The 25024-nt window shown below is 50.5% G+C and overlaps 1 protein-coding gene across 1 annotated transcript in view; it reads left to right on the top strand.

Moving 5' to 3' along the window:
• The window catches only part of NLK (nemo like kinase), a 164748-nt gene that overhangs the window by 92755 nt on the left and 46969 nt on the right, over nucleotides 1-25024 (top strand). Inside the window, exon 2 of the mRNA XM_078612008.1 lies at nucleotides 12188-12317. Within this exon, the coding sequence (XP_078468134.1) occupies nucleotides 12188-12317 (130 nt within the window). The remainder of the gene's footprint in view (nucleotides 1-12187; nucleotides 12318-25024) is intronic.

Genomic DNA, 25024 nt, shown 5'->3' on the forward strand with positions numbered 1-25024 from the left:
CGAGGGACTGGCGGCGACTCGGGGAGTTAATCGACCAGCAGTGGATCGACCACGGCTGACGACGATGCATCACGCGGCTGACCCGTCCTGTCAATTAGGAGCAGCTTCGGAGGAGACGCCCTCCCCGAACGCTTTCGCCGGAGCTGCTCGTGGACGTGGGCAAAGACGTCGGTGCGCAGAGGGGCACCTCGGGAGAGCCGACTCGCCAGTAAATTTACCGCGAGTTTAATCAACCGCATACTGCCGACACTGAGGGAGATTAATTAATGTTAAAGGGCGTCCTCTGCACCAATAGGCCAGATAACAAATCCACACGCCGCTGGCCGGTAGTACGGCGGTGGTGTGCACGAGGCCTTTAATGAGAGAGCGCACGAAGCCTACCGAAAAATACATCAATGTACAGTAATTTGATTTGTGTAATTGCCCCTGTCGCGTCGGTTGACGGCTCAAAGTTTCATGGCAAAAAATGTGCCGTTGACGGGGGGGGGGGGAGAAACGTGGGAATCGTGAACGGTTGTGAAGTGAACGCCGCTCTCGTCACGCGGAGGCCTGAAGCTGACGCGTAGAGCCGCGTGCACTGCCATGGCAAGTCGCGGGGGGCGGTTCATGATTCATTTATAATTATCGCCGTAATTGGTGGAGTTGTTGGCAACAACAGAAAAATAAAACAAGAGTGTAGGTCCATCGGCGGTTGATGTACGAGCGACGTTTTTCTTTGCGGAATAATATTAGGGTCTTTTTTTTTGTAAAAACAGTATCGGGTGGCAATTAATTGGTGAAAATCCTTGCGTACGATCGTGGTACGTGCATCGCCGAAACATTCATTTTCTTTAGAATGAATCGTTTATGAAAGCTACAAAGTACACGCTAATTATAATATATACGTGCGTTTGACTGCGCAAGGACGTAGGTTATCTGCGTTCGTGCTGCACGGCCCTGCGACGTGTTTCCGGGTCGTGCCGTGTGCTTTTTCCTTGCACGGTGTCCGACGTTTCGCTCCACGTTCTGGGGGGGGATTTTTTTGTTGTTGGAATGGTCGTGCCCAACGACGTGCATGGCAACAACAACAACAACAAAACGCATCGGAGAGCGGGCTCCGTGAATTACGGCGAGGAGAATGAAACAAGACGGGTGATACGAATGCGACGGTAAAAGCGACCCCCCCCCCCCCCCAAATCGTGACGCAAACCGTGGCAGTTGATCAAATCGGTGGGGCTTTTGAGGGTGCTGAATTGTATATGCTACAAATAGCTCCGCTGCATGTCCAGTATATCTTCGTGTGTAAGGGTGTCCCCCCCGAGTTCAAGTCCCCTGTCAGGGCCACTCGGCAGCGCCACCTTCCTTACCGGAGCCAACGGGAGTTTTGAGTAGTGGCTGATCAGCACCGAAGTGCCAACAGTTAAGTGGCGTTCTCCATTTAGCGTTGAATCCTACCGTAAGAATGTGGCATTTTCAGTCGGTTTTGTTGCTGCGAGACATGAGCACCGTGAAGGTGCCTAGAGGCTGATAGGGCTTTGAAACACGGCCCCGTGGCGTAACAACTCGCACACTGGACCTGCAATGCAGAGATCTTCTGGCGCGGCAGTTCCAACAGTGAAAACCTTTCTAACACATTCCTCCTGCGGAGGGAGCTGGTAGGAACGTTGGGTTGCTCGGTCAATGGCCAGGGTCAACGGCGGCGTGGTGTATTCCGCAAATATGGCCGACTGTGAGGGCGGGCACAAGCCGGCGTGAGTAGGTTAAACGTTGAGTTTTATAAGGGCACCACAGGGTGACCAGCCCCTCCCCCACCCCTCCCACCCCTCCCACCCCCCACCTAGCCCCACCCACCCTCCCCACCCAGCCCCTGCCCACCCAGCTCCTCCCCACCCTTCGCACCCAGCCCCTCTCCACCCTCCCCTCTCCACCCAGCCCCACCCCTCCCTATTTTGGATGCACGACGGACGGATGGACACAATAATCCCCTGTGGGCTGGTGGAACCAGGTGGTTTCTACCAGTAAAATCCTCCCTCCTCCGGTCCACCCAGCAGTATACGTGGGTTCACCACAGTTAGCCAATGGGCATGTCGCTTGTGGTGGTGGTGGTGGTGGTGAAGTAAAGTGTTGATACTCCGACCCCCTTCCGAGACTCTCTGTCCAAACGTAGAAGAGTAGGCCAAAATACCCTCCGGAGGGTCAATCTCTCGAGCTCTCACCAGCTGTGGCCTGAGCGAAACAACATCGCAGGGCTGCAACCTTTACCTTTCAATTGCACCTGCATCTCAAAGTGTGCTGGTCGGATTAAATAATAAGGGCGTTGTGCATCACAGGGACGAGAGAAAGGTCTGGGGGCCTGGACCCGAATAGGGCCATGGAGGATGACAGCACAGATGGTTGGGGGGTGGGGGGGGGGAAGTGAGTTCCAGATCTGGAGAGCAACACCAGACAAAAAGGGGGCAATAGAATTCCCATTTATCATAGGACCTTTTTTATTTGCCACTATCAAAATATGACTAATGAAAATAGATTTTACCCCTTTTTGGCAATAACACGGGTGTCCGCGATGTTCAAACTCCAAATAGGTACCTTTTGCAACATCTGTTTTATTCTAGATTTGAAGCTTTCGTGACTGCAAGGATTCATACTCTTTGTTTTTTTCGGTAAAGTCACGTGGGTAAAACAATTAATAAAATAAAATGAATGAAAATAACTAAATGCTGTGCCTTTTTTACACCTGATGAGGGAGGCTTCTGTTGCCTCTGAAACGTCGTGATTTAATTTAGTTGTTTTAATACATTTTATTTTATTGATTTACCTCTGTGACTTTACCGACAAAACCAAAGAGTTTCTGTTTTATTGCCAGATAGGGGGTAAAAACCTCTTTTTATTTTTCAAAATTCCCATTTGAGTTCAGCAGTGATGTCCTCGAGTGATCCTCACCGATTAATTTGTGTGGTTTGAACAGTTTATATTGCATGGGGGGGGGGGGGGAGACAGTTTTACTCTACGAAACATTTATTTCAATATATATATGAACAAAAACATGTTTCGCTAACATATTTGAGTACCTTCAAATGTGCATGTCGCGGAGAAGATTGTATTAGAGCATGGATAATAATGGGTGAAAGGGGAGTGTGCTTTCCGAAATCGAAATGATTTCCTTGTACTTCACAGCACCCCGTCGCTTGCTCCCTATCACGTGTCCCGCACAAGCGAGCGAAGCGCGATTATCTATTATTGGTTTTGCCGCGTGCGATTTTAATTTTTTTTTTCTTTTCCTCTCGTCAATCTGCATTGCAACGGCTTGACGTGCACGTTTAAAAAAAAAATGCAAAACGCGCCACTGCATCTTTGCGCGCGCGCGCGCACAGTCAAGGCCGACGAATAGCTTCGGCAAAAATTAGGTCAGTCGTTTTTAGGAAGATAAAGCGGCAGCGCGCGCACGCACGCACCCACGCACGCGTACATCCTCGCGCGTTCACGCTGTTCGCGCGTGCCGCAGCACGTTAGAACACGTAACGGACGGACGTGACAACAAATGTATTTTTAGCAACGCTCTTTCGGCCTCTCGGCCACGACAACGACGACGTCAAACGCAACCGTTCAGCGGCATTGAAGGTGCCACAATATGCAGGAGAGCCTGCGTGCATTGTTTGTAAACACCCTCTTTGCACTGTGGTTTGTGTGCTCGCTCTATTTCTTTCACGGTAATCGTGAAACGAGTGAGTGAGAGAGAGAGCGAGCGAGCCCGGCGCGTTCAGGGCACGGCGGAGGAAGTGATGCGCGTCGTGCGTGCGTACACACAGCGTACCCACGCACGATCTCAAACTTAATTCCGAATTGGCATCTGTTCTGACGGCCACGACAACAACAACAACAACAAAAGAAGACGAAGATCCCCCGGATAGCCTGAACAGCCGGAGCGGTGGCTTAGCAAAAGAGCGAGTGGCTCGCGAGTTCAAATCTTGGTTGGGGTGGGGTGGGGGGGTTGACTCAGGCCCTGTCCTCTAACCCTCCCGGGCCGATGAAATGAGTACTCGTCATATTGACAGACCCGCCCCTGCCATAGCAATGTGGAATTTTCACCACTGGCTCTGGAGGCGAGCACTGCGTGTGTGTTGACGCCGTGCTCTAGAATTCACTCCGTGGGGTGAACTGGTGAGCATTGCAATGAGAAAGCCCTCTTTTGCTCAGAACATGGAATTTCTGTGCATTGTTCGTTTGAACTGTGGCTTGCGACCTCATCCTTTAATTCTCCTTTCCCCCATTGTCATTCTAACCCCTGCCCAAAGTACTGTGAGTCAACAGGTAAGGCCCACTGAGCTGCAGCTGCTTAGCTCTCTTTAAGAAGTGGCATGGTCACAACGGAGTGGCTTATCACGTGCACATTTAGCGCAGCCAAATACTCTAAATCAGGGGTCGGGAACCTTTTTGACTGGGAGAGCCATAAAAGCCAAATATTTCTAAATATATTGCATTGAGAGCCATATAGTATTTTTAACGTATAATAAATTAAATATGTCTTACTTTTAATGCGACTTCTGGTGCTGCATGGTTTTGCTGATGGCCTTGTAGTCTGGTTCGTACGTGGTGAGGTTGAGCTTCATGCAGGCGTTGAGGCCCCGTGACCCGTGACATTTATCTTCAAAACTAATTTCTGTTTACTTTAAAATGACACAGTATTATTAAGCAATATCACAAGTATTTAAAAATCAGTTCCAAACTGATTTATTTATTTTTTTTTCAACTCAAAATTGTCTGGGAGCCATATGCCGTCACCAGAAGAGCCATATATGGCTCGCGAGCCATAGGTTCCCGACCGCTGCTCTAAATGCACAAACCGGAGGACACGGAGAAAAATCTACGTGACCACGGTGGGAGAGAGGGTCAAGGGTTCGGGATCGAACCCACGACCTCCTGTATACCAGGCTAGGTAGTTAACAATCTCCTAGCCACCGTGTCTCGAGACGGTGCTGTAGCCGCATGGCGGGACAAGTGCCTTGACATGTGCCACCGAGCAAGTTGCTCTAGGGGCTGACGATTGGATCCCTGCACGCGGCTTGCCACGCGGGTTGGCACGCTGGTTGCCACGCTGGTTGCCACGCTGTGAACATGATGTCTACACCAGATACGTTCTACGGGAATCGCGTTGTCTGTTTTTCACAATAGAGTTATGTCGGCGATTATCGTCGCACATTTTATTTGTAAAAGTATACGACCATATTTCTCTTGGAAAATATTGACGGAATAGCAAACACAATAATTACAGTTCTAAATAAATGCCTTGTACCCGTTTAATTGATGCTTAGCACAGTCCTTTTTTATACAAATTGACAGCAGGGTAGTTACATGACATCATTATTTCGTGGTCCTATTATTTAATTATCTGCTGCGTAACCGGCAATCGCACGCGTTTATAAGTGCCATTGGTTGTAAATGTGCGACAGTTAATCAGCATCGGAATATTTATTTAAACTGGGGGAATCCGATGAGCTATTAAGCTCTTTTACAAGCGGACCCACGCCGAGTGACCTGTACAAAGACGAAAGAACACTCGGGCAATTCTGGACGCAGCACAAACCGATGTCTTGCAACATTCGGCATGTCGTGAAAAACGAGTAATCGTATTGCGACAAGGGGAAGCGCCGCTACTGCTACCCAGCGCTGCTGCTGCCAGGGCAGCGACGTTTCCCGCGTGGCGACAGATGTCACGGAGGAGTCTCGGTTAAAAAGTGTAACCTTTTTTTTCCCCCCCCTCTAAAGTGTATTGCCTGAACATGCGCGCTGAGAGCTTGATGATTAGGTAATACATTAATTAACATTTAATTTTAAGCAAACCGTGAATTATTACACGAGGCAAAAAATAAGTTTGCTAATGGATATTACTGCGGTCAATTAAAACGTACATGATGATGACTAATGGCCCTAACATTGTCTCGTCATTATCATTAAACAATCTCGGGTTCTTCCGCCGGATGCGTCACCTTTTCGCGTGCGTGCCCGATGCCAGCAGCGGCGACACAAAGCGACCGCACCTCGTTTTGGTATTTAAGGCGCCGAGCGTCTTTGTTGCACGCGACTCCGTTTGGGCAGCACACAAACTGTGCCCGCACGCCTCCCGGGCGGAATAGCCCGCGATTGACGTTGCGTTCCTCCGGGCCCGGTTATCCTGACCTTATCACAAATTGTAGACCGCGCCATCCCTGCTGCGGGGGGACGATGGCCGCCGCTGCTGCCCCGTCTTGGCACCACGCGGCCGAGAGGTCAGCGGCCGGGGGGGGGGGGGGGGCGACCTTACAAGCGAACCCTTCGCAGGGCGCGTGATAGCCGTGCAACGGTTGAAGGATGTGGCGCAAGGAAGGAGAAAGCCGGTGGCGAGGTGTGCTGGATTCACGATGGTTAGCCGTGATGCTGTTATTATCAATATATTGCACTGAAGTCCAAAGGTGGAGCGGTGGTTTGCGGTGACTAGCGGCACTTTTCCACCCAACGGAGTTCGATTGCTGGTCACGGCTAACATCGGTGACGAGTGATCATGATGTGAGCCATTCACGGGGTGCCCGCATCGCCGTTACTGATCCGCACCGGCCAGCGAGGTGAAGTATGGGAAAATAATCACACGACTCTGCACGGCTTGGTGTGGTCTTCATCCAGATTTGAATTGACAGAGTTTTGTGTGTACATATATATGTCCTGGTGAGGGGTAGCGTTTAGCACGCTGCGCTATGAACCCGGCAACCGAGTTTGATTCCCGCTCACGGCCAACACCAGTTACCATTATTTGAACCGGTCCTGGGCCTACCCTAGGTCGACTCGGCCTCAACCGAGTACCTGGTGTGGTGACTAAACATCACCACTGGGTCGTGGTGCTGGCATCCCACCTCCTTGGGTTGCCGTGCCGGCCTTCATAGGTGCTCGCTAACAACACTTGCCCCCAACAGTCTGTTACAGGCTATACGGAGGATCTTTGTCTTTTACCATTTTTTTTTACATTATTGTAACAATCACATACTGTGCTCCAAGCCTGCCCACTACCCTGCCAACCGCCCCCCCCCGCCTCTCGGCCCCCCCTGCACCACACACGAAGTGAGGAATTGCCCAGCCGTGGGCGAGATTTAATCCATCGACATGAAAGGGGTAAAAACCCTGAAGTGAAAATATGCGCCGTGTAGCCCCGGAGTGGGCCTTTACGAGCACAGAGCGTTGCACCTGTGGGCGCAGCAGCGAGAAGCTCACGGGGCGTGCGCCGCCGCTGCAAGTCCGCATCAAAGGCGATTGTGACGATTTAACACATTTCACTCAAAGCGGGCCCTTTGTCAAAAGCAGCCCCCCCCCACTCCAAGGTGCCTTAAAAGTAACTCGCGCCCTTTCGCGTCTTCTTCCGCGCCGTGCCAGCAAATTCAACCTCAAACTGTCGCATTTAGCGCATCGGCCACACGCAGACACCCGCTCGGACGCGCGGTGCACGCGCACCGAAATGGCCACGTGGATCGGCCGTGCGTTTTAGTCCGCGCTGGATGAAAAAAAAGCAGACTTCTGAGTGCGTTGACTGAAGTTTCAATGGAAGACGTTTCCTTGGCGCTGAAAGCGAAGTTCACACAAAGGCTGCTGCGTCCCCAGCGCCGGCCCGGATTGGCCGTCGCTGTCGTTTCCCCGCGCGTTTTCCTGCCCTGATTTTTTTTTCCCGTTCACTCGTCTCAGGTGGCAAACGGTGTTCTTTGACGACGTTTCATCCCTTTTTCACCGCTGTGCAACCGGGGCTCTGCTGAGCGAGCCCTAGGTGCGATCCAGGAGGCGCCAGGTTGTTATCCACCGCGGGAGCTTGGACCGTGCCGCTTGCGAGCGGCGCGTCGTATACGACGCTGTGACGCCATGTCCTCGGGTGCGCCGACCGACGTCACACACAAAAAATGCGTCATTGGCCTCCCCTGGCCCTGCTTGGCCCCGAGCCAGATTCAGATGTCGTATCACAGTTTGGTTCTGGTTCGGCACGGCAGATGGCGAGTGGAAAGCCAACCCACACTTCGAAGGCCCTGCTGCCTCGGCCCGGATATGTGCCATTGAACAAAGGGTATTAGATTTCCTTCATATTTATAATCGGGAGAGAACTCTTCTAAAACAACAATCTAATTTGCAAGCGGAAACCTGGGCAAAAACAAATGCAACGTCGTGAAAACATTTCCAGTGTGATAAAACGTGTAAAGCAAGTACGTACGCTACTTTTACCGCGCGAATTTGCCACTCTAACCAAAGAATAATTGGGCAGTCGTTTATCATGACCGTTTTAATGAATTTTTACGGTAGGTTTTATGTTTTCAGTGCGATAACTCTTCTGCCGCTAGTGGTTTGATTGTCTTGTTGATGGAAAGTGCCTTCCTGCCAACTACCAAAAGAAAAATCATCAAATGGGCCCAAAAATGGCACTCATCTGCCAGTTTTATTACCCACCAGCAACGGATCTCGCCACGGTGGCGTTCGATCCTGACCCTGGCGGCCAACATATTTGTACGTTCTCCCTGTGGTCTCGTAGATTTTTCTCCAGGTCCTCCGGTGTTTCCTTCCACAATTATAGTCTTGTGTTCAGAGTATTTCGCTGCTATAAATTTCCACATGATAGGAAGCCCACTTCGTTGAGCTATCAGTTGTGGCCAGGTCGCTTCTGACAAAATAGCTATAGAGCCTTACCTGGTAAAATAAAACAATTTTGTTTAGTTTTTTTGTTATGAGGTGCGCTCTAAGGCTTGAGCAGCGCAACTTGCAGAACAAAGCGCCAGCAGACACACAAGCGCACGCAGTAGGTACCGCGACACGTGCGGTGTGCCCGCTGCTCCGACAGCGAGTGAGCGAGACGATCTAGATTTGAAGTTTTCGTGACTGCAGGGATCCATACTCTTGCTGCGGTTTTCCCACCTGATGATGATGATGATTGCTTGTGCTGCAATCGAAACGTCGTGATTTAATTTATTTTATTTTATACCTACGTGACTTTACCGAAAGAACCCAAAAAGTATGAGCGAGACAGTTTGGCCCGCGTCGAAAAATCTGCAGCGCCGCTGAGCGAATACTGATGGTTTCACGTGAAGCGGTCCTGCTCGAGTCACGTGAGAAACGTAACGGAGCTTTATCCACCACGGAGCTCATCACGTGTCGTGTGCACGGAGAGCAAGTTGTGCCTTCTCCAGTCCAGATTGTCTTGGGCGTCGTTTTTCCCGTTAGGCGTGCCCGTCTCTTCGACGAGAGTGGATTCATCTTCTTGGTTCTTTCGGTAAAGTCACGTAAAATGGAAATAATAAAATAAGAAAAATAATATTTGATTGTTTTATTTTTGTTATTTTATTATTTCCATTTTACGTGACTTTACCGAAAGAACCAAGAAGATGAATCCCTGCAGTCACGAAAGCTTTAAATCGAGAGTGGATTCTTCGCGCAAGTGTAACGTCGCATATCGAATCGTAACGTAACCGCCCTGACCACATTGACCGCCCACGCCACAGTGCAGCATTTGTGCACGGTGTAACTGTCCTATTTGTGTAGATATTCACGTTTTTTACACACATCCACGTATACCTTTGAGTCCCCAGCGAGCCGGATATGTGCGACGTCGTTTCCGTATTTCACGTCCCATCGTTTTCAAGGGAATAGCATTCTGTGCCGTAACCCAGGATACTAATATGACAATCACACATTTTAATATTTCAATAGTTATGGATGTGCCAAAATAAACTCCCCCGCTCTGGTATGAGGAGGCAGCTTTTTATAGTTGTTCATGGGAGGAATCGATTTGCTTGCAAGAGAAAAGCAATAAAACTCACAATTACTGATGGCTGTTATCGATTGATAAATAGTGAACGCACGATGCGGTGTACGCACTTTTAACGTCCTCTCTTTTAATACAAAACATCTTTTGAGCATCCGAGTGCCATCTTGTGCTTCGTTAAATGTACATATTTTTTCCCCTCCACTGTCCAGTTGAGCTTAACTGCCGCAAAGAGATGGAAACTATTCCTTGGGGAGAGCATGGCCCAGTGCTGCGGGACTGGGGACAAAGTTGGATGCTTGCATATTTTTACCGCACACACATCGTCGGTTTTACTTGGGTGTAATAATGGAGCAAACATTGGATGTAAACGCTTTAGGTGCAGCCCTGCAATTGCTAGCTCTCATGCTGCTCCAGAGGGCCCCTCTACAGGGTGCTTGGCCTCATCTTCCACACCAGCCAGATGCCTCGGGAGAGAGGTGGGAGAGTAGCCCACACTCTGGTCCTAATACACGCGAGCTGCCGATGGACGGAGCCGTCAGTCTCCATCCGCACTGCTGCTGGGAGGACGGAGGGGTGTAGGCGAGACGTTAACTACCTCGCCTGGTATACAGGAGGTCGTGGGTTTGATCCTGACCCTGACGCCTGTACGATTGGAGTTTGCATGTCTCTCGCCCGGTGGTCGTTCGGATTTTTCTCCGCGTCCTCCGGTTTTGCCCTCCACATTTAGAATCAACATGAAGCGTTTAGGCTATTTGGCTGCTGTGAATGACCACGTGATAAGCCCACTTCGTTGAGCTGTCATTTGTGGCCAGCTCGCTTCTGAAAACGCTACTCGGCTTAGTGGACTTTACTAGGTAAAAATACATATAGTAAAAAATATGTAGTTCATTTAGGAAACTCTCGCCTTTGTTTCAAACTGCCGCGCCGGGAGATCCAGTCGAGCCGGCGACGTCTGGATCGCAAGTCCGGTTTTCTTGCTAACCGAGACACCACTGCAGCATCTTCAACATCGCCTCTTTGTCAGTACGCTTTGCGTCGTTATCTGTCTGTGTGTGTTCATATTTCTACCTGCGTTTGACTTTTTGGAACCCGCGGTAATTAATATCTAACCTTGTTATTTGTATCGATCGCTGCTGCTTGCGATATTGGAGCGAGCGTGCATGCGCGTTGGTGTCCGTGCCATTGGACCCCCACCCCCCTCCTCCCCCTATTGATTTAAAATGCAAGTGCCGTCGACGATGTTAGCGTCAACGAAGACTGCTTTGTCACGGGAAGTTTGTTTATTTGTTTTGTGATTTTTATCCGTGCCCGTAAATAATGCCCACGTCACCCTTGGACCCCAAGGATCTTACGCCGATCCCCAATATAATTGTACGATTTCCAAGAATAGCGCAAAATCGCCCTCACCCTCTTCAAGATCCTCAGCGGACTCGTCTTCGTCGTCAGCCCAGCCTGCCTCTCCCATCCAATCCCGCTCTTGCTTTCCCCTCCACACGAGCAGTCAAGGCCCACTGTGTCGGTTTTTCTCATCTCGTTATTTCAGATTTCGGTGGGAGATCGCTCCGTTCTCTCTTCTGCGACTGCCGATGTCTGGAACTCTTCAACCTACTGAACGTTTTCACCGCAGGCTCCCCCCCCCCCCCACCGCCACACACCCCCTGTTAAGTCCGAACGCGAGACTTCTAAATGAGACTTCTTCTCTCCAATTTGGATGCTAAATGACTTCTCTCTACTCTCGAGCCTCTTCCCTATCTCTTCTACATTTGTCTCCCTGTAGGCGTCCCTGCGTGTACTAATTTAACCCCCCCTCCCACCATAACCCCCCATCCCCTTGTTTGAATCGAACGTCCTCTTTCATTACACGCGGAATACCTTCGTGCAAGTTGGAATTGCATTGTGGGATGTTGCGTTTGTGCGGACGCTTTAAGACGTCGGTGACGATGCAGGTGTGACCGAGGGCTGATATGGGCCTGGCAGTATATTTTTCGTGGAGTAATTGACGTGCATGTCCTTAAACGCAATACTTTAAGCCTCCGCATAATTGTCTTTCTGCCTAAAACATTGGTTGAGTGCAAGGACCATAGACCGACCGGGTTTGCCATTCGTTTTGCTCATCAGCAGAATCGCCCTTGCTTGAACCAATGCCGGTAAACTGCACGCGGTTCGTGGCCGCGGACCCCTGTTGTTGTTGTTGTTGATGATGATGATGATGGGGTGGCGGTGCTGGTGTTTGCAGCAGTGTGCAGCACTCGTGGTGCTTCTATCTGCCAGACGGTCTCGGTTAACTCGTGACAACCTGGGTCTGCGCCCCCGTCACCTCCTGCCAACGAGCCTTCCCCACACTTCACACGATCGCCCGTAGCCCGTGCACCTCGCCCGACACAAGCGCCACGGGGGGTGGCGGCTGTCGCTGACGTTCCGTGTGCGCGCGCGCTGTGCCCACGGCAGGTCGGTGACCGACCCACGGGACGGGAAGCGAGTGGCGCTCAAGAAGATGCCCAACGTCTTCCAGAACCTGGTCTCTTGCAAGAGGGTCTTCCGTGAGCTCAAGATGCTCTGCTTCTTCAAGCACGACAACGTGAGTGCCCCCCCCCGTCCCCGCCCTCCCCCCCCACACCCGAGCACGCCGTGCCGACGGCTCTCGTGCTGTGCCGCGGTCAAGGTGGTGATGCCGCGGGGGTACGTGTGTACGTGTGTGCGTTGTGGGGAGCGCGGTAGTGTAGTGTACTCTTTGGTTCTTTCGGTAAAGTCACGTAGGTGAAAAATAAGAATTAAATAAAAACCGATTTTTTTTTTTCTCACCAACGTGATTTTACCGAAAGAACCAAAGAGTATGGATCCTTGCAGTCACAAAAACTTCAAAACTAGAATGGGAGTGGAGTGCTCTACGAACCCGGCGACCCGAGTTCAATTCCCGCTCACGGCCAAGACCAGTGATGATTATCTGAATCGGTCCTGGGCCTCCTCTAGGTCGACTCAGCCTCAAATGAGTACCTGGTGCGGTGTGTAAACATCGCTGTTAGGGAGACAAAGGCGGCCGGGCGTGGTGTTTGCCACCCACTAGTGTGACGTGCCGGCCTTCAAAGGTGCTCACGAACAGCACTTGCCCCAACAGTCTGCTAAAGGCTATCCGGGGGGATTTATTTTCTTTGTTTTCATGTTGAACTTCTTTCGCACCGTATGTAGTCAACCGTGCTCTGCAGAGCTGCAGGGGCAAGGAACAACAAACTAAGACGCAAAAAGCAGTTCCAAAGAATTTCGTTTTCAGTCGAGATTTAAAAGTACAGAGCTCCCATGGGCTTCCGAATATCGGAAGGAAGAGCATTCCCAGACGGCCGTAGAAGCGCGTCTGGAGGGGGAGGGGGGCGGGGGGGGGGGGTTTAATTCCATATCGGAGCACCGAATGCTCGCAATCCAAAATATTTCCGATGCAGGGTCGAGGACAAACTGTCCCCCGCTCTTGGGTCTGGCTAAGGGTGCCGTTGAGCGCGGATAACAAAAAAACATATTTCGCCACTTGAGTGCGTTTGCTGTGGCAGCGGCGCGCTAGCGGGGGGGGGGGGGGAGTTGTGCTTACGTCCAAAAGCGCGAGAGAGCGGCGGGAGCGTGGAAACTCTTCCGTGGCGCGACACGCAGGAGCGGCATCAGCTTTGAGGTGTCGAATCAACGCCCCATCTTCTGCCTCGCGTCACCGGCGACCGTGCTCTCGGAGACCGTCGTTTCACCCCCCCCCCCACCTCCCCCCCCCATCGGCGCGCCCCCCACGCAGTTCTGCAGATCTGGAAGTGCGGAGCGTCGACGGGGGGTGGCGAGGCATCTGGGCACCTTTCTGTGATGGAGTCTTCCCTACTCGCAACATTTTTTAGACCCCGCGGTCATTTGAATCGCGTCGTGGTTCCGTGTCAGAATCTTATTCCTCTCGTATTTTCTTCTGCGTTGCCTCGCCGTTTTTTTTTCCTCGTCCGATTCGTGCATTTGTTCGTTCCGTTTGCGGAAATGTAACGGGAGCCTTTCATCATCATCATCAACAGCCAAGGGTCAACCCACTGCTGGATGAAGTCTTCTCCAAAACCTATAAGCAATCTCTCACGATCCTACCTGTTATAATCCACATAGCACCCTATCTACCTACCACCTACTACAGATGAGATGATTTGTTTAATTGCTCCGTCGAGCCGGTGAAGGTAGTCTTGTCTCGGACGCGTGCCTTTCCTTGGCAACACAATCCGTCTATTATTATTATTATTGGCCCATGTATCATCATTCCTTCCAGCTAAGCATCGTGTCCCTGATCCATTACGATGTCATTTGCCATCCATAATTTCCCTGCACCTCCGATTAGCACGGTTGGTTACGTACGGTGCAAAAGAAGTTCAACGTACATACATACATACACATCATAGTCTTGAGATGCCATACTCTTATCTGCAGCACATGAGCCAATCTTATCGCTCCATCTCCATCGCGGTCGCCCTCTCGGGCATGTCCTCCTTTGGCTCCGATTCCATTTCTAGTCTCGGCCATTGGCTATCAGACGTTTAGCAGAATCCCTCTTAACGACCGCCCCTGTTAACGACTAATCACTTAGCGACGGGCCTCCATAGAGCCCAGTGTGTAGTGTATAGTGGTGTAGTGTACCGTGTAGTGTATAGTAGTGTAGTGCCTCCATAGAGCCCAATGTGTTCGCTTGCCGACCATTCCCCTGTTAACGACGGGCATACGACGAGCACGCGACCGCCATTTTCGGCCAATCGGCGAGCTCCAAAGTGGTCTGACCAGGCCTTGGCCAATCAGCGACGTCCGTTTACAAGTGTTGGGGCGTTGTTTACATTCAGGAAAACTTCTACAGTACTCGCATAACAACCAAACCACTTAACGGCCGGTTTCGTGGAACCAATTACCAAATGGAAGGAAAAATTATAATAGGTTTCACCCTTTCTGGCAACGAATTAGGTGTTAAGATGTTGAAACACCAAATAGAAACCTTTTGCAAGGAATCAAGTCTGCATTGACCACAGACAGTACTTGCGGTGAAACATGCAAACAAACATCGCTCTGATAATAATATCTGGGCATTGCCTTTGAAACCGATTGGCCTACATATCAGAGACGGCAGCAGCCTTCTTTGGGGCCTCGTCTCAGTACCAGCGTCAGGCCAGAGAGGAACGCCAAAAGTGAAGAGCACAGAGGCAATGGCCACTATCAGAGAGTCGTTCTAGCTCGGGGCGAGCAGCTGCAAAATGGGACCTTTTTTGCGAATATCAAAGTATTTACTTTGTATCAAAGTGTTTACTTTGATTCTGACAAAACGCATGTTGATTTAGAATCAGCATCACGCGTTTTGAGTATTTGGGTGCTACAAACATTTACACGTGACGATAAGCCACGTGGTCGGGCTATCATTTGTGGTCTGGTCGCTTCTGAAAAAGGGCTGCGTGGCTCAGTGGGCCTTACCTGGTAAAATAAAAATAGTTCGGTCGAGATTTTACAGTTTTAACGTGCATATCACCTTGATTATTTTGCACGATTTTATGCATTTGTTCTCACAAAGCATTTATTTTCAACCCCTCCTCCCCCAAGTGATACGGTGCTTTTGGAGATCGTAATCAATTTTCTAAAATTGGCATAACATTTTCATGAATAATAAAAGAATCAATTCTCACGCGCAATTTGATGCGTGCATAATGAGCGTAAGAATGTGCTTTAATTGCTCGGTCATTAGATGGCCCACTTATACATTTCCTGCTTGTCTCCGGATGCATTGTGCGCCGCTCATCTAGCGTTGTCTGTTCGGAGAAAAGGAAGTTTGACACCATTTGCCAAGATTTAAATTAGACACTTTCTTGGGTCGCGTTGGCGGTCCGCATAGAAGCGAAAATGTTCTGCGATTGTCTCTAGCCAATAACCACCTGAGTGAGAATTTGCAAGTGCGGCAATGATGTGGAAGAGATTTAAACAATTGAATGAAAACAATTAAAAGCGCTAGAAATTTGGCACATTTGCGACGTGGCCAACTTTGTGTGAGGTCCTGGTGACTCGGCACTTAGCCGAATGCTTGCTTCCAGCTCAATTAAGAAAGCCGATACTTGACCCCAACATTTACATGAAATATTGACCATGCGATAAATCAGGCTTGTGAGATATGATGATGATGTATTGAAATGGTGCGTTACATATCTCGATTCTAATCGCGTGCCATCAATATTGTGCGGCTAGGCTCGGTGGCGCTTGTGCGTGCGCGTGCTCACGTGTGCTCCTACGTTGATGAACCACCCTAATCAGGACTAATTGGGTAGGGACTGCCTCTGCGCTCTCAAAAAAATGTTCAGATTAGCAATTTTTCTAGCAATAGATTCTCGCCGACATGCAAAGCGAGCCGCCGTTGCATAAGAAACACAAATGCGCACATTCATATGTAAATTGGACCTTTTGTCTAATTTCCCCTGGTTATTCATTATTTTTCGCCACCAGGAGGACGCTAATAAGGCCGCCCCCTCCCCCCCCCCCCAGTTAATGTGCCTCGTGTACACGGCGGTGCGAGCCTGCACACTTCGCGAGAGCCTTCCCGTAAGTCCGGGTTGACGCTCGCCGCCGAGACGCTGTTGTCGCACGCTGGGGCAAAGCGGGCGCGGCGACTTTGACGGGCGGTGCGGCGCGTTGCCTCGCGCCGCACCGCCAAGACGCTCGGAGAAAGCCCGCCCGCGCACGCGCGCAGGCGGGGAAACGCGCAGAAACTGTCTCAAACGGACCAAACTCATGAGGATCTCGGAGCGCTGCGTGATCAGGCAACTTGGCTTGCCGGTCACCGGATATCGAACGCGTGCCACGATAGGCGTGCCTCTCTCGGATGCCTCGAATTTTCCACGGGATAATGCGCGTCTCGTCTTTTTAACGCTCCCCCAAAGCAAGGCAGACGGTGTTAACGCGTGCGCTCTGCCCGTCAGTCTGTCTGTCGCGCACGGGTTGCGCGGGGATGATGGGGGTGGGGTGGGGGGGGGGTGCATGATAAAATCTCATGAAGACGATTCAATATGAATTCAACTTTAGTAGAAAGAGTTGCGTTGTTATTCGGGACTTTGGTCATAGAAAATTGGACACATTGATCAAAGTGTTGCCCGTGCCCTCCCTGGCAGAGCTGCTATTAAAAGCCCTGTTGTCGCATCGTGCCCTGTGGCCCAAATTGCTCCGAACGAACACCTGGCGCGATCGCTTCCGTTATTATCGCTAAATAAATACGTCCGGGGATACATTCCTGGGGGTAAAAGCTTCGCCACAGAATCCGTGCACTTGGAGTAGATGATAATTACGTTGCGGTTACATTATTCCACGCGGGTGGGGGGGGGGGGGATTTTTGGACTTCCCGTTGGCAAATATTAATAACTGTCCGGTGTTGTATGAGGTGTATTTTTCATCGACGCTCATGTGGGTGTGGCTCTGTGGTCAGAACTTTTTGACTCGGTGGGAAATTTGCGATTGCAAACGCCGTTCGGGATTGACCCCTTCATTCCCCTTCAAGCTTCTGGCATTGATTATATGTGATTCCCACAATAAATCGTCGCCCTCCTTGTCATAGGAATGTGGAATTTCCACTCCTGGTTCATGGCCGGCCAATGGAGATGTAAGCGTCACCTAATTGCCCATTAGAAAGACATTTGGTGTTTGTTTACTTTTAACGACAGAATTTAAGTGCCAGTGGCTTCGTAACTGGGACATCTAAGTAATAATAAAACAATTTGCACGCAGGAAAAGTGTGGGTACTGCCATCTCCTGCAAGACGTTAGGCCCAGTGTGAAAGAGTTGGCCAGAATACTGAAATTTCAGTGTGTAGGAGTGAATTCCAATCAATGCAGTTTCAGTGTTTGATGGACAACCCAAGGCCAAAATGTTCATCAGCTACGACGGCGCTTGGTGAATTTTCACCGCCTGCAAGGGCGATAAAAATGCTTTTTTTGCACATGCGCGTTCGCAAACTTTATAGCAGCCCAATTGCTGTATTTGTGCGTGCGTACGTACCATACCATCGGTTTATTTTACAGTGACCAGCCAGTTTAAATCTCTTAAATGAACGAGAACCTTCCGGTGTCGGTCAACTCCACTGACGTCGCATCGGCAGCTTACTGCTGGAGGGGGCCTCCAAAGAGAGGGGGCTCTGCAAAGGGTGTTTTAGCCTACTCCTCCGACGCTGGCCAGAACAACTTGGAAAACGGTGGGAGTGCCCACAATCTACCCCGCCCCCCGGGTGACCAGCACCAACTTCAACCCGTGCACGCACGTACGTTGAGCTTCTTTCGCACGAGCGTACGTAGCCAACCGCGTTGGCCTCGCGGTGTGCCCCCGCTTTATACTGCTGGGTGGACGTAAGGCGGCGGAGGAGTGGGTGTGGTGGTAGGCGACTTGGAGCCTGCACCATTGTTGCAACTGCCGCGCCGGGAGATGGAATAGAACCGCCGACTTGACCATTACGCCACGGCCGGCATTCCGCTCCCGCTCCCCCCCCCCGCCCCCCTCCCCCTTTGCTGGTAGGGGTCGCGCAACGAATGAAGCCGTGGCGAAGGGTCGAAGTGTTCCAAAAAAACTTGCGCGTTCACGTGCGGGGTGCTAAGGAGCCTTAATGCATGCGTGCGGGGAGGCAGCGCGCTGCCAGATGGACCGACAAGTGAATTACGCAGGAAGCTGTCAGCCAGCGCTTTATCCCCCTGTCTGTGGCATTAAGGGATCTCGGAGGAGCACGTCAGAGACGTGCGCTCGGAGTGACTCGAAGAGATGCGAGAGTGGAAACACATGAATTAAAGAATAAACAAACCAAAAAAATCAAATGTGCCACATCGGCTGTGCAGTTTGCGGCGGGACACTTTATATATATCCACATATTAAACAAAAAAAATCCAGAACTTGATATATAAAACGAATTGTCACGTAATAGTGGGGTTAGGATATGTGCAACAGAGAGGGGAGGTGTGCAGATGGTCAAATGGGGGATGGAACAAACGTGTAGGCGTGTGAGATGGATTACAGCTGCTCTTGGTTGTGGAGGAGGTGGTAAAGCACTGAAACCCTCGTCACTGGATTTAGACGATGATGACGATGACGACGGTAACATTCATTCTTTTGTTCTCACTGCCTCCCCTGTAATGCGTTCCCAAAACCACCCATCGCTCAACCAAGCCTCTCTTCTCCTTGCACGCCCAAAAATAGAATTAAAGGAACCCGATGTTTTGGGCTATAGCTGCTGCAGTATCTGCCTTGCGTTATTATCCCTTAGATTCAGTTTACATTCTTTGAAGTGAGTTTTTATGCTGTTGGTCAAATCTCACCGAAAGCCCCGAGGCAGCGCAGACAAAAGCCAAAAAAAGACAAAAATAACAAAGCTGGGATTGAGATCGAGAACGACTCTTTAAAGATCGCTGGCGCATGCACACTCCCCGTGTTTGGATTGCCAAAGCTAAACAAAAACCTCGGTATAAATTGAAGTGGTCCATGATCAATCACGGACCCGTACGACCGCAACCATCAGCTGCCCCCTTACGCGCGCCATTGCTCAGCCGTGGCGAGCGCCGGTCCGTGCAGGGGGGGGGTGGGTCCGGGGGGGGGGCGCAGGTTTTAGCTCGTCGGGGCCTGTTTGTTTCTTCGTGAGTGCCGCCAATCCACAGGGCTCTTCTTTAAATCTTTTAAAACGGTAGAGATTCTTTTGCCGCGTCCTTCGGATTGCACCGCCGCGTGCTGTTAAGGTGCGATGTCAGACGTTTCGGTCCATGCCCCGGGAACTTCTCGGTTTGCCTGCAGGTACTTGAGCAATTTTTTGTTGCAGCACGTTTCAAAAAATTGTTTGTTAAAATCTGGCTTTTTTTTGCATGTCATTTTGTCCCCGTCCGATGTCCCGCGGGCGGATTCAACACAGCTTGCGCCAGCTGCATTTCTCTTGCCCTGTCCTAACAAAACATTTTTGTTATTGTCCTCATCATCATTGATATCAACGAACTCGTTCACACGACGGCCACTGACCACACACCCTGAGCCATGCTTTTTTTTTCCCCTTCCCCGCCGAAGAAGCTTCCCATCGCGCGGAGAGCAAAACTGAATTGAGTTTCCTGCAGAAGATCCCAGCACGCGGAGCGAAACGTCGGACGTCACACGCCGAGCTGCCCTTCAGCAGGGCCGAGCATTGTTTTAGCGCAAACGCAAACAAAAAAAAGACCCCGTTCGGCAGAGGCGGGCGGAGGTTTTTTTTTTGTTTTCAGAAGCTCAGAAGGGCCCTGCTCCCCCCGTGGTAGTCTCCACGATTGTGCGCACTAAAAAAAAAAGCGCGGCCAATGCTTTACAAACACAGCGACCGCTTATTTAATGCTGGTGACAGCAGGGGGTGTAAAGTGATTGTGTCTGTGCCGGGTGACCTTTTACAATCTAAATTTATATACGTTACAAAGACAAAGATCCCCCCTCCCCCCGGATAGCCTTCAGCAGACTGTCGGGGCAAGTGCTGTTAGCGAGCACCTATGAAGGCCGGCACGGTGGCACACGAGGGGGTGGGTGGCCAGCACCACGCCCGACCGCCTTTGTCTCCCCAGTGGCGATGTTTACACACCGCACCAGGTACGCATTTCAGGCTGAGTCGACCTAGGGGAGGCCCAGGACCGGTTCAGATAATCGTCACTGGTGTTGGCCGTGAGCGGGAATCGAACCTGGGTCGCCAGGTTCATAGCGCAGCACGCTAACCGCTACACTACCGCTCCCCACTGCACACACGCGCGCACACATGCGTACACACATTCAGACGCGTATATACGAGCATGCATGTTTATTATGCGTGCCAAGCCCCTATGTGTGTTCACGCTTAAAGCAGCGTTTTGTTTTCCCAAGCAGAGATGGTCACTGAGCTATATTTGTCGTCTATAATATCTTCAACTATCCTTGCAAAGTGTCGAATTATACACATTTGCAAAAGGAGAAAATAAATAAGTAACCAACAGTTTTGATTTAAAGCTTTCGTGATTGCAGGGATTCATATTATTGTTTCTTTCGGTAAAGTCACGTAGAAGTGAAATAATAAAGTTAAAATGAAATAATAGAAATATATAAAACAATAAGATTCTCACGACGTTTCAACTGCAACACAAGCAATCATCATCAGGTGTGAAATCCACACGGGATGATGATTGCTTGTGTTGCAGTCGAAACGTCGTGAGAATGTTATTGTTTATGTATATATATTATTTTATTATTTCCCTTTTACGTGACTTTACCGAAAAGAACCAAGAATATCTAACCAACAGTTATGAATTTACTTGAGTGTATTTTCGCTTATAATTTCTTTTCAAATTGAACGCAGCGTGTCAATTTAATGTAACGCCGAACTTTTTTTTCCGACGGCCCCCTTCCGTATGTCACCGCGGGTCGCCAAAATGAACTTCTCACACGGGGGATGGTACGGCGCTTTGTTGATATCCGCAGGAAATTACACGGCGACTGTTTGTCTCTTCCAAATGCAATGTGGGTGGTGGTGTCAAGCGCAGTGACGGCCACACTCTCACCAGTTCACTTTGTTGTTAAGGCAGCGCTTAATTCAGACGTTGTTATACCCATAGGTTGAAAGCAAGCAAACTAGAATCTGTCCGTCCACACAGACGTCTGTCCCGTCAGCCTGTGAGTATCTTTTGGACTCCGTTCCGTTCGGCAGCGTTTGTTTAGCTGGGCCCAGAGGTCGCAACCGGGTACCCGATACCCGTACCCGGCCGGGTACGGGTAAAGGTAGCCGTTTGCGACCCTGGTGCGGCTGGGTACGGGTACGGGTAAGGAATCAAAACCCGTTTGCGACCTCTGGCTGGGCCCTTTCTGACCTAGGTCTCGTTAGAGCCCTTTATGAAAACTACAGTTGGTGCCGAAGTGACCCAAGTTTTGGTGGGGGGGGGGGGAAGCAGACAAATACGTCTCCTTCGCATGTCTCTGCCCTGCACGTAAAAAAAACACATTTTGCACACATTCCCATCAGCCATGCGACCTCTGGGTGCGCATCATTGCGGCAGCGTTGCTGCAGCACAATCAAAACCGTGGACCGGTTTTGACATGCGGTGTCTCACCACCAGAGTGTGAGGCTTGCTTGAACTAACGCTCGTGAACTACCAGGTTGTTATAGCCAAAAAAAACCCTCTCTTTAAGATGCGGGTCCTAGTTTGATGCGAAACTATAATACAAAACGCCGACTAATGTCCTTGCCTAGAATCATCTGATGTTTAATTGGTCACAACACCTCCAGTCAAGCTTTCAAGGAACTCAAAATTGGAAGATATTTTATTTACGTCTCATCCTTCACTGTCTCTTGCGCATTAAGTGGACAGCACACACAAGTGCGTGCATGTGTGTTGGTGCGAGATTTGACCACAATTTTGCGTGAGTTGACATGGCTAGCTTAACACTGGGCTTTAAGCTCATGGTGGCTCTCTCCCCTGTTGTTCCCCGTTCTGTTAGCCAGCCCTCTTCCCATGATGCTGGACTGCAGTATCAGATGAATAGGTAAAGATAAAGGTGCAGCCCTGCAATGTCCTGCCCATGCCTCTGCTTGCAGAGGGTCTCCAATGAGAGGGAGCTCTAGAGAGTCCTTCTAGTGGGTATTTGGCCTACTCTTCCACATTGACTAGACTTCTTGGAAGCGGGTGAGAGTTGTCCGAATTTTACCCAGCCACACTCTACCAGCCATTCGGATATTTGGGTGGACAGGGGTGTGTGGAAAGATTGAATAAACTTGCTCCGCTGTTGGAATATCCACGCCGTGGGATGGAACCGGCGACCTCTGGATTGCAATTCCGGTGTGCAAGAGCCGTCCATGCCATGAGCAGCAATTCCCTAAAACGTCCACGTCTTTTGTCGTACGTCAATTTGTGTGCCCGTCTTTGATTGAGGGTTTGCTTGTTGATCAATATCTGTTCATGGGGGAAAAAAAGCTGCTCGTCCATCAATTCACAACTCATAAATCTGTCACCTTAAAAGTTCTCAAGCGATCGAATTAAAGTGTGAACGCCAACTATGTTCGGCCAATCGGATTGCTCGCTTTGTCACTTTCAGGAGGGGGGCCGTAGCGACGAAACATTTGCCCGTTCCCTGCTTTACAAGGCGGTGTGTGAGTTGGCGCAGTGGGAACGGTGGTATCGCATGCTGCGCTATGAAGCCGAACGACCAGGGTTCAATTCCCAGCCACGACTGACATTGGTGAAAAATGATAAGAACAATACATGGACTTCCCCCACTTAGTGGTCTGTTCGTAAGTCGATTTGTTCGTAAATCTAACTTTACTCCTGTCGATTCCAAACATTAAACACAGGGAATGGCTTTAAAAAAGTTGTATAATCTCCTGTAGATGTAGATGCCACTGCTTCTTCTTGTTGTTATCTTACAGTTAGATTCTAATGCACCACTGAGATGACCGAATCGAGCGATTTGAAAATGTCCGGAATTCTCTATTTTAATTCCAGAGGCAATGTCACTGCCGCCGATCTCGGGCCTTATGAGAAAAAAAAAAGAAAATCTAATTTGGTTGATAACCCGCGTGGGTTGCAGTGGCAACAACCGGCTCCGGTTGGGGGCGAGTAGGGGGGGGGGGAGGTTGTTTTTGGGGCCGCAGGTGCGTGCCTGTGCGCGTGCCTGTGTGCATGTGCGTGCGTGCGTAGGAGGGGGGTGGTGGCGCTGCAGCCGCAGCCGTGAGCCTGCTTCTAAAATCTGCTGAAATCCACGGGAGCCGCATTGATTTATCAGAGGCCGCGCTATTTTTACCCAAGCTTGCCACGTCGCCCCCGCTCGGATAAGATGAAGCACTCGCGTACGCGCTCCCCCGCAGGCCCAGTAATTGGCTGCAAGGCTCTGCCCCCCCCCCCTGCCCCCCCCAGCCCCCCTCCCTCCAGCCCTCCCCCAGCCCTCCTCTTGGTCCCAAATACCGACCCCCACCCCTTCCACCCAGCAATGGGGGGAGCGGTCGACGTTCACAAGGCGAGCGGAGGAGCGGAGAGGGGAAATCCGAGAAATGATTAAATACATTTAAACGGTGCCTGCGGGTGCTGCTGTGGTGCGATGGTGCACACTCTGGACTTTAACGTTGTTATTGTTGTTGTTATTATTACTCCGCTTCTTTAGCCTGGAAAGCTCTCGTCGAATCTGGAGAAAAAATTTTTCAGGAGGGTCTCTCTTGAGCTTTCTCAAGTGGGAGGTCCTTTCAACAATGCCTTACATGCCACAGATAGTTACATATTCAGCAGAGTTAGTTTGATTCTGGGTGGAGCGGTATTGCAGTGGTTCGCAAAACTGCAGCGACCTGGCTTTGATTCCTGGCCGCGGATAACGGCGGTGGCAGGCGATCTCTGAAAAGGTTCTGTTCTGCCTTCACCAACACTGCACTGACTAGGGTGGTGAAGTTTGATCAAACAATTCCCATGATTGGCACAGCGGTGGCAAGATGTTAACTACCTCGCCTGGTATACAGGAAGTTGTGGGTTCGATCCCGACCCTGACGCCTGCTGCTGTATATTTCGAGATTTTGCATTTCTCTCTCTCTCTCTCCCCCCGTGGTCGCGTGGATTTGTCTCCGGGTCCTCCGGTTTTGCCCTCCACATTTCGAAACGTGCGTTTTAGAGGATTTGGCTGCTATGCATTTCCACGTGATAAGCCACTTCGTTGAGCTGTCATTTGTGGTCAGGTTGCTTCTAAAGAAACTATATAGCTCAGCGGGCCTTCCTTGGTGAAATAGAAAAAATGTTAGTTTAGTTTTTAGAGGCGGCCTTCATCCGGTATTAAATGAATAAAGGACAGTTTTTCTTGCCCTTGGCGGTGTCTCGTTGCCGCTGGTTATTTGGACGGGGGTTTGCGCGCGATCACCGCGACGATCCTCGTATTTTTTTGCCGTGATGTGCCATCACAATGCTATCGGTGATCATTTTGACGGCCGTCTCGGTCATCCTCGCGTCTTGAGTCTCGGCGGCGATCCCGTTGTGCCAAACTAGCGACGTTGATGGTAATCGGCGAAAGGTCACAAGTGACGACGGCCGTGACGATTGCCGACCGCTCGCGCCGTACGCGCTTGCATGTGCATCGAGCGTCAACATTGCGGGGGGGCAACAGCAGCAACAGCAGCAGATGTGTCAGTTTGGTCTGTGTTTTTGGTGGCATGTAAATACGAGCAGCCTTGTGTTCTTAAGGCTTTTTCTGGACAGTGTCGCAGCAGGCTGATGGCACCAGGCGAATAGCCGCGCTCGTTTAATCGCTCGTGATTTATCGCCGCATGCCGACCGTGAATACCTCCAGACA

The sequence above is a fragment of the Lampetra planeri genome, chromosome 37 (assembly GCF_965212315.1).
Source record: "Lampetra planeri chromosome 37, kcLamPlan1.2.h2, whole genome shotgun sequence".
In the NCBI taxonomy this organism is placed as follows: domain Eukaryota; kingdom Metazoa; phylum Chordata; class Hyperoartia; order Petromyzontiformes; family Petromyzontidae; genus Lampetra; species Lampetra planeri.